At 47.4% G+C, this 10,744-nt stretch overlaps 1 protein-coding gene across 1 annotated transcript; it reads right to left on the bottom strand.

The window, feature by feature from the left end:
* Nucleotides 1-402: 402 nt before the first annotated feature.
* On the bottom strand, nt 403-2,014 carry LOC147021917 (olfactory receptor 52Z1P-like). The gene has a single exon (XM_085890412.1). The coding sequence runs from the start codon at nt 1,768-1,770 to the stop codon at nt 754-756; it is 1,017 nt and encodes a 338-aa protein (XP_085746538.1). The 5' UTR covers nt 1,771-2,014; the 3' UTR covers nt 403-753.
* Between the last annotated feature and the right edge of the window lie 8,730 nt (nt 2,015-10,744).

Raw genomic sequence — 10,744 nt, 5'->3', positions numbered from 1 at the left:
CCTCGGTGCAAACACAGCTTGTCTCCACATTGATGGTACCACAGAGACCCAACCAGATGGTAATAAACATGAATGTATAAACGTATCTACTTGGAATCATAAAATAATTTATGTAGATATTCTGAGGATCATTTGGTTACTTTGTACAAATTCACAACTCGTAAAAAATATTTTGAACATGATGAGCAGGAAGAGAAGAAATTCATTTTTTTCGGGGACACGAAAGTGGTTGTATGTATTTTAAAATATCACAAAGAATCAACCACAAACCAAAAAACAGAAAACTTTAAAAGTCTTACTTTGTTTTTTGGTTAAAAAAATTAAATACACTTTGTTATCTCAAGTTTTTAAACTAAATCTTTAGAAGGTATAAATGAGAAACATGTAAAGAAACAAATAGTGTTGCATTCAGCATGGTTTGTATTTTGAAAGCAATGAACATACAGATTTTCATTCAATAGATACACAATTGAGTTTCTTTGAAACAGATGATTGTGAATCAGGATGATGATGCCAAGAGAAGATTTTTATTTGAAAATCTTCGAACATTTGTGAATCCTGTGTCGGAGTGGCGATTGTGATTGTGCCCAATAGCCAAGGAGACTACTTAAGCAGCACCAACACTGCACAGAGTATGGTCCCAATGGATGGATGGATTTGTGAACTGCGCGAGGCAGCGGCGGATCTCTTCAGATCGCACTCCATAGATAATTGGTTTGACGAGAGGCTGAAACAAATATAACGAGGAATTACTTAGATGTTGGAGATATTGTGAGAAGTTTGTGGACGACCAAGATGATTTTTATTTGAAAACATTCGAAAATTTGTGAATCGAGTGAGGCTGCGGCGGATCTCTGCAGTTCGCAATCCATAGATAATTGGATTTACGAGAGGCTGAACCAAATAGAACAAGGAATCACTCCCGTGTTGTAAATATTGTGGAAAGAAGTTTGTAGATGACATACGCAAGGAAGTCACAGCAAAAACCATGGAGAAAAGAAAGAGTGAAAGTACCAAGCAGTGAGTGATACATGTGTGCAGGGCTTTCCAGCTCCTCTCTGATCGTGATCCAGAATGCAAGCATTCATACAAGATGAGGGTGTACGTGACAATGGCCACGGCGATGACAGTGACATTTGTCAGACAAGTATGTACAATCCCATATAAACTGTTTATGGTGACATCTTCACATGAAAGTTTAGCCACAGCCATGTGAACACAACTTACCTTTTGAATCTCTGGATATTTGCAAATCGTTCGTCCAAACAACATCAAAAGGTAAATACTAGCGAGTAGAGAAGACCAGCAAAAGGTGAGCATAATTGCTTTGTGAGCTCTGCTGTTGGTGAGCAGGACATTGGACCGAAGAGGGTGACAGACTGCCACGTAGCGGTCTATTGCCATTATGCTCAGTATGTAAGATTGCATCCCCATATAAAATGCAACAAAGAAGACTTGAATATAACAGGCATGTTTTGTAATCATGGTATTTTCACGTATGCTGTACATCAGTCGAGGCAACACTGTTGTGGAACCAACAATATTCATCATCAATAAATGAGCGAGGAAGATGTAGACAGGTTTGTGAAGCTGTTTTTCACAGAGGATGATCATGATGAGAATGAGGTTAAGTGCGATCGTGATGACGTAGATGAGAAATAAACCACCAAAAGCCCATGGCCTGATGCTTGCTGGCTCATGTAAGATAGAGGCGAGGAAGAACACATTGGGTGGCAGTGATTGGTTTCCTTCAAACATTTTGTCCTCCATCAATCCTGTTCCGAGTGATAAAAGGACCAATTACACCAATCAACATATATAATGAACTCTAACCACACTCAGTAGACCACATATCTCCACCAGGCTGAAAAGTTTACGTTTTGTATCCCACTGATGGACCAGATCTGCATCCCGACCTGAACCAAAATCGAATCAGGTCGTCCTTATCACCGAACCAACTCATCCACCAAATTTCGTCCGAATCTGTCTCCACGTTTTGAGATGTCACGCTACATATCGTGTTTGGCCTCATCCCTCAATGGTGAAGAATCAATTTTAAAATTATGGCATCTAGATCAGGATCCGGATATTCTCCAAAATCTAATCAATTCGTCCTTGTCACACACACACACACACACACACACACACAACCTGTTCTCCGAATTTCGTCCGAATCCATCCATAACATTATGAAATATTCTTCCACGGACAGACAAGCAGACATACAGGGGTGAAAACATAACGTCCATCCACCTAGGTGGTGCAGGTAAACTATCTCGAATATAGGATATTTTGCTTACCTTGTATGGTGTTCTATAATATCACACTGCTTACAATTTAAGCGTTTATATAGAGAGTGGAACAGGGTTTATAATATAATACCTGCAAGAAATGTCACTGGAGAGCATTATTGTAAAGATATGTATTCCCTTCAGTGGCTTTCAAATTGTCAACCATCAGGGACATGAACAACATCCCATGGTGCAGAGAATGAAGTGAACTTTCTATGGTTTTGAAACAAACTTTCGACAACTCTGAAAGACATTTGGATTTATCTTTGTGGAAATTTAATATTCGATTACAAATTACCTCTGCCTCTGAATGTGGATGGACCCCTGTTTGTTTGTCACTTGCAAAATCAAATATTTTTCAACTACAGTATGTTAGTTCTTCGATTTTGTTATTCTGTCTGTTTGTCTGTCTGTTTATCGCCTACAGGTCACAATTTTGAACCGATCTTCACGAAATTTCACCAAATGGTGGAGTTTGTCATCAGGAAAAGCCAATTGATTTTGAGGTCAAAAGGTCAAAAGGTAAACATAGTCTCAAGGTCGACAACTTCAGTGAGATTTCTAAAATCCTCAATTTTCATCCGATTGACTTGAACTTTTAAGAGGATTTATATTTCAGGTCACTGAATTCAACTAGCCAAATATTTTTGAGGTTAACATCGACCCAACGGTCAACATAGGCCCAAGGTAATCAACTAAGGAGGTATTTCTAAAATCTTAAATTTTCATTCGATTGACTAGACATTTGACGAGGATTTATATTTCAGGTCACTGAATTCAACGAGCCAATTATTTTTGAGGTCAATATTGACCAAACTGTCAACATAGGCCCAACCGTAATCAATTTACCTAAAGCAGCTTCGAACATATTGTTACGAATTTCGGCTCGCCCGGCGTGTGATCGGCCACGTAACTCAAATCGCGACCGCGTCGCCTACCGGAACGGACAATTCAGTCATGACCCTCCTTGGAACTACCGCCAGGAGCTAGTGACGGGTGGGTCTTTCGACCCCACCACAATTGTGCCAATCGGCCACCTGCGCAGGATAGGGTTGTTCGCCAAACTCGACCTACCTAAGTACCTGCGCGGATAGTTAACCGGGCGATCGTACCTCGCCGCTGGCCGGCCTAGGACACGAACCGCTTATGCGGTCCGTTCCGTGCTTCAGTGATAACCGAGCGGTGTTTTCGCCGACCCCGACGGACGTGATTATTTCCCGCGTGCTTACACCCTTCTACCAATTCCTTCCGTGATGCAAGATGGAACTTTCAAATGGGAAAAAGACGACGAACGGGATACATTTCACACAAGGACATTTATTATACAACACGTAAGCAGGCAAATAGGAACAACAGGCAAGCACATATACAGGCAAATAGAAACAACAGCAGGCAAACAAAAGCAAGGGAAAGCACTACGACCGAATATAATTAATAAATCTACAGTCACTTAAGCTGTTTTACTTGACAGGATGGCGCCACGACAACATTCATTCAAAAACCCAAAAGAAACACAAGAAAAGACCCCCTCACAGACAAGGGGGTCAGGCTGGACCACTTGGGTCTTTATGACACGGGACCTGGGAGACCGAAACGGTCCCGCGAGACCGTAGCAGGTTTCCTGCACCCTCGAGGTGCGACGGTCGGCGAGCCCTCTCCGGCACTCTCCTATCGTGCGCACCTCGACCCTGGACCACCGCTCGCAACCCTCACGACTTGGCACCCAGAGGGAGAAGACGACCTCGACGATCCAGAGAGAGAACCCGAGTTCGACCTCGACCACCAAGAGACGAGGAAGCGCGAACCTCCGACGACCAGCAAGAGAAGAGGAAGCGCGAACAACGAGAGCGAGTCCGAGTTCGACCTCGACCACCAGAAGAGAGCGGATGACGTCGACGAAGAAGAAGCAGAGAGCCTCGACGAAGAGGAAGCAGAGCAAACCAGCACGAAGAAGAGAGAGCGAGCCCCACGTGCGATCCGCCTTATATAGCGCGGGGCTCCGCCCCTTCGCTCCACCCCCTTTTCGGCTCCACGTCCCTTCGAGCTCTTTCGAGAAGCTCCACGAAAAGGGGCGTTCCCCCTCCCGACCGCCTCACGCCCCGTGTCCACCAATCGCGAGCGAGCTCTTCGCCGCTTCTCGTGCCAGTGTTGGCGGCGCAAAACGGCGGGAAAACTCGCGCATTGCTGCAGGTCTTCCACAGGGCCTTCGACGTTTTCGGACGGTCCAAAATAACGATAGCAAAAGAAAAACAGCTAACTCAAAGGATCACAGCCCTGCGAACACGGAAATTCCCTCTAAACAAAGGTGGGGAAATCTAACTACACAATTACTTATCGTCATAACTGATCTAAGGACCCTTTATGGTAGGACACAGAGCAAGCTTACCGCGGATATACAGGAGATTTAAATGATCAAAAACACTTATGCAGTTGTACTTAGCAGACGGCGCCACACACACAGACGAATATAAAACCCAGGTGAATTCCAAGGAACCTCGCAGCCAGGGAGAGAGACGAGCTGGGGTCGCAGCTCAGCTGGGTACCTGCATGTTGGAGGGAAGGGGTGCTCCGTGGTGTGGCACCTGCCAATGGTCGTGCAGCTCGGCCCACAGTCACACGCGTGGGGCTCATGTCTGTGGAGGAACCCGAGTGGAGCAGAGTGGAGTCCCAGGGCGGGGATTAGGGTCATGGACAGGACCCAGCGAGAGACCCGGTTGAGGTCGGGTGTCCTCGATCGTTATCGGAATCGACCAGACGGATCGCTCCACCAACGAAGAACGGCCATGCACCACCACCCACAGACTCGTGAAAAAGCTCTCAGTCTGTCAATCCTCCTCGTACACCGAACTCAAGACTCCAGCAAAACTCCAACGAATGCTCCAGCAAATGCAGAACTGAACTGAGCCTTTTTACTGAACTCCAACGAACGTGCGTCTGAGAGGGTCCCTTCGTAGTCCATCGACCTCCCTCAGCAGGGCGGGGCCTTCGTCAAAACTGACGTCACTGTCCGCCCTGATTGGACAGGGCCTCCATGGGTCCGCCCCTTCTGGGCAGGGTTTCGGCCATGCCCGGAGCCTGCCCCCTCACGCGTGACTGTACTCGCCAAAAAGGTACCTCACAAAGATTTTGCCTCGGAAAGCGAGAAAAAGGTACTGTGGTTCAAATAAGAGGGGAAATAAAGATTTATTACCCTAACTAAAAAAACATTGCAACGCACCCCTTCGATTTCCCACTACACACAAGGAACGGTTCTCTCTACACATACACTTAATGGCATAACTAACTTCCGGGCACCTGTATGTTTGAATGCATACGGTTCCCAGAACCGTAACGCTACCCCCCCTCCTTTTGCCTGACTCGACCCGAGTCGTTTAACATTCGTGTGGCATGCAGGTGTAGGTTTCCCCTCGTATGTTTTACCTACGGATCCCTGAGTGCGACATTTGGATACATGTCCTAAAAATAAATAACCTAGTGCATTGCGTAACTAAACTAACTGACTAATTCAGACAACTTAACTACATTGCCGGCGCAAAACAAACAACAGGTGGGTGGGGACTATGTACTTTTCTAAAATTTACACTACCCATGGCTCAGGACCTGTGGTTTTAGGAGAGAAAACACAACAAAGGCAACATTTGGGTTGAGTGCACAGCAGGCAATCGACAATCGGGCATCTTCAGGGCCTTCCATGGTTCCTTGTTCGTCACTGAATTATTATTATTTTTATTTTATTTCATTTCGGCTGCTGTAGGCAACTCATCCTAACACGGCAGACCACACGCCGTTTCACAGGCCATTTGAACTGGCCTTTATGCAACAAGGAGATGGATGTACGGGCTGCACAAATGCAGTCCCCGATAATGCGGCTGCCTGAAGGGCAGTCCTTGCAAACACTTTCAGAGATGGTCCTGGAGCACATGGTAAAAGGTTGTGACATGGGTAATGCAAACAAAGGCATGGCAGGTATGGCAAACGGAGTCAAGGAAAAGGCAGGAAAAGAATGGCATGGCAAATGCAGACCAAGTAAGGTGCAACAGGTCGGCACATGAAGCTGGCCGGCCTCGGCGTGGTCTCGTGAGGTTGTGGAGGGAGTGCGGTGGCGTTGGCCGGTCCGAAGACGGGCTCGGACCTACCCTACGGTCTCCCCCCAATCTATCGCCTATCCCTGTCCTTGTCCATACCCACCCCCATTAGCTTGTAACAAAAAAAAACATCGAAATTTAGACTTAAAATTTTTTTATTAATATTTTATTTTATTTTATTATATTTTATAATCACGTGTGTCCCTAACCCCTTTATTGTCCTTGTTCAGCTAACCTGTCCAAACTATCTACTCCCAAACCCTAAGATTCCTTTTTTGGGGATTGAGGAAGAGACTAGTGAATCTGTCTCGAGGCCCAATGCAGCCTCAGAAAGCTCCCCCAGATTTCAGCATTTCAAGGTGAGTACAGCGGCCTACAAACAGAGAAGGGATGGATGGTGCGAAGGGGTACACGTTTCCTCTCTATCCTAGCATTTAATAAACTTTAATCTATCCCCAGGGCTTTTCAACATGCCTGTCTCTTTAAACTATTGGTTCTAGTAACCTCGATTCCCATCGACTATGTTGGTGTTCGTTATTAATTTTGGGCCTGGCCTGCAAATTTTCTCTCGTGCTCTTGCACAATTACGTGGCTGGGCAGCGTGGCTCCATTGGCAGGGATACCCATCTGCCTAACTCGAACTATGGCACCCCCGGGTCGCTGAGGCTGTCTCCGAGCCTACCAACTCCTTATGAACGTGGGGGATGCCCTTCCTGGCATCTTCCCCGTCGATGCCCACGTGGCATTTTGGTGCTCCGGTCCCGTTTCCGTGGGCTACCCGTGCCCATTACACTAACTCGGTCCCTTGGACCCATGGCCTACTACTTCGGTGCCCGGGGTGCTCTCTACTCAGTATGCATATTTCAACAGCCACGCTCCCAGCCGGTCAATACACCTCCTGTACCCTTCAAAAAGGTTTTGTGCCTTTGTTCGACACCAACAAACCGACATCCGTTTTAGTTAATTTAACTGACATTACACTAACCCCGGGTTCCCTTGGGTGGGATTCACTCCTCCCCCCAATCATTCGTTCGCACCATGCATTCCACATTCACTCCATTCACACAGTCGGGCCCGCTGACCCACGTTCACTCATGTTTCTTTCTTCTCTTTATTTTTTTTTCACAACACACTCTAACAACCACGTCCCCCGAACTAATTTGTGCTCCCCGTCATCCCTTACTTAATGCATGTTCCATTTAACTCTACGTAGCTAATCTATGTTCCCACTACACGTTCCATGTCTGTCCATGTCTCCAATCCATTCTAAATTCTAAACTAAAATTCTCCTAACTCGTGCCACCGGGCCCCATGGAGGACTACTCATAATGCCCTATGAGGCCGGTCTATCTAACGCTAAACCCTTCCCCTAACTAATTCTCCTTTGCCCACGCCGAGGATGTTCGCTACATCCTGGCTGGCCTCGTGTACTTGCAGCAAGGCTCGACGAGCCTTGCATCTCCAAGGCGGTGGCTAAGGGCCCTGTCACACCTTGACGTTTTAACCAGTGTATGGCAAGGTATCAAAATGTACGTAAAACGCTGGTGTACGCTGAACTATTGATGTTTTTTTTCCAGTTTTGGACGTATTCATAACGAGTTGGACGTATGCATAACGTATTAGTAACGTACACAGAACGTTTTGATAAAATAGATAACTTATATCAACGAATGCTGAGCGTGTTGTCGGCGTTCACAACCTATGCCCAACGATAGTCTAGCTTATGCATAGCGCGCGGCAGCGTATCGCCGACGATCATGTGGTGTAGGCTATTAATAGGCTGCGGCTCGACGATTCAAATCATAACCGCACTAGACATCGAAGTGTCAAGGCTCGACGATTGAAATAATAACTGCACTAGACATCGAAGTGTCAAGCCGCTGTCACACCTTGACGTTTTAGCCAGCGTATGCCGACGTATGAAAAATTTGCCCAATACGCTGGCACACGTCGAATACGTTATGGGTAAGTTTTGTATACGTTAAGAGCACGCTGAAGCACGCTGGCATACGTCGTAGTACGCTGAGTACGTCGACAAATTTTCAGCATGTTGAAAATTTTTCGACGTATGCCAGCGAATGACACACGTTCCGCATATGCTGGCCATAAGTTGTAGGCACGTTATGTGATCGTTGACACACGTCGACACACGTTACATGTAAGTTACTCATAAGTCGAAACATGTTGAGGTAATGGTTTGCGCCAGTGTTCCAGACTCCCTGGTTTTTTTTGGGGTGTTTTTTCTTCGGTATGAAGGTGATGTTGACACTTCGATTTCTAGTGTGCTTATAATATAATATAATTAATAGGCTGCCGCTCAACGATTTAAATCATAACCGCACCAGAAATCAAAGTGTCAACATCACCGTCATACCGAAGAAGAAGAAAAAAAAAACCAAAAAATAAACCAGGGAATCTGGAACACTGACGCTAACCATTACCTTGAAGTGTTTCGACTTATGAGTAACTTACAAGTAACGTGTGTCAACGATCGTGTAACGTGCCTACAATTATGGCCAGCGTATGCGGAACGTGTGAGTCATACGCTGGCATACGTCAAAAAATTTCAAGCATGGAAAATTTGTCTAACAGCTCGGCGTACTACGACATATGCCAGCGTACTACGACGTATGCCAGCATGCTCTCAACGTATACAAACCTTACCCATGCCGTATTCGACGTGTGCCAACGTTTTAGAGAATTTTTTCATACGTCGGCATACGCTGGCTAAATCGTCAAGGTGTGACAGGGCCTTTACAACACGCTCGTCCCCTTCGTTTGGCCGATACGGGAAGCCATAACGTCGCCCCATTAACTGCATTAACCGCTCGCTTTCGAGGTATTCCCCATGCGAGCCAACGTGCGTTACTCACCCGGTCTTCGTGCCGTGCGATCCCTGCGGATGACGTCACTCGCACACGGACCGCTCTGTTGTCATGCAGACGGGCCCGGCCGTGTCGTCCCGGGGGCCGGGGACCCGCTCCGCACGTCCCGCGAACAGCACTCGTGGCGAGCAGCACATCGAGTCCCACACACGTGCTCGCATGGCGACATGTGCTTTCCGAATTCACTCGACCCAATTCGCCTCCATTTAAGCCGTCCGCGCTGGTGTCTTGTACCAAGCGCGGAACGTTTTAACGCCGGCTCTCGATCACGCGAACATCCACGGTTGGGCCGTTTGTAAAATACGGGACGGATCTCGGACACAGCGTCCCACGGAGCCGGCGCGGTTTCCGAAATAACTGCGTCCGTTACACGACCCACGTCTGGGTCGGTCCGTGTCCCATTTTCTCACATGCACTCATACATTCCATGTTGTTTGCACCACTCGCACGTTCCCACACACACTCTGGGACAATCATACTGGGTGCTAGGGTTAACACAAGAGATCCCGGGGCTTCTGCCACCCCCCCAAACCTGGCATGTACCCTCTCGCATCATGCAACGGCTCCACCTCGTACGGTCTTACCGGACTCACCTCGTCATGGCCTGCCTCGAGGGAGCATACCGTCTTCCCTTGTTCCTGTGGGAGGTTAATCCGACCTTCGCATTGAATCCCAATACATTCCTCAAGCTCAGCCCCAATGTCCCCGACTGGTTCTATGTGTGTGCTCCTCTTTAATTCCATGTAATTCATCCTTTACCTGTTCTATCTCCCTTCGTGTCTCCGTTAGTTCCTCCTTTGTTGTGCTAAAACACTCATTTGTCTCTTTTATTATTTCAGTCATCCCCTGTCCGAGTTTGCAGGTTTCTCCCTTAATTATCGTGGCGTCACTCGTCGTCGTCACCTCGCCCTTGCCCGTCGTCATCGCGGTCCGAACAGCCTCCACACTCCCCCTCGACTCGCTCATTCCCCCACGTAGTGTACTGGTCTCATCCGCCATTTTCCGATTCATGGTCTGCATTTGACCCTTCACCTTTCCCAGCTCCGCCTTCATGTCCTCCTGACCCACCTTCACCGTTTGCATCTCACTTCTCTGTTGGTTTCGCAGGTCTATTTCCATGTTTTGCAAATCTCCTTTCATTTCTTGCATATTCGCATTCGTTTGGTTTTGCAAATTGATTCCCATGTTTTCCATTAATTGTTTCATTCCCTCCATAATCCGGCTCATGTCCCATGGCTCTGGCGGAGCCGATCCGCCACGATCGGGTGCGGATCCGTTCGGGATCGTTCGGTCCTCCGTGGGGGAAATTTGATGAAGGGGGTGCTCATGCAGCGCCGCTGTCGCCCCCAATGCTACCTCTGGGTCTGGTCGCAGGGAAAGGTCTTCCTGCCCCGTGTTGTCCTGAGCTACAGATTCTTCTAACATTAATTCAGACCCCACCTGTACCAGTTCGTCTTCGTCCGCCATGGTCTGTACCGAGAAT

The sequence above is a fragment of the Eptatretus burgeri genome, chromosome 8, assembly GCF_056783735.1.
Source record: "Eptatretus burgeri isolate ZD-2024b chromosome 8, Ebu_testis_v1, whole genome shotgun sequence".
Lineage (NCBI taxonomy): Eukaryota > Metazoa > Chordata > Myxini > Myxiniformes > Myxinidae > Eptatretus > Eptatretus burgeri.
Note: the sequence above shows the minus strand (reverse complement) of the source record. Positions and strands in the feature narration are given on the sequence as shown.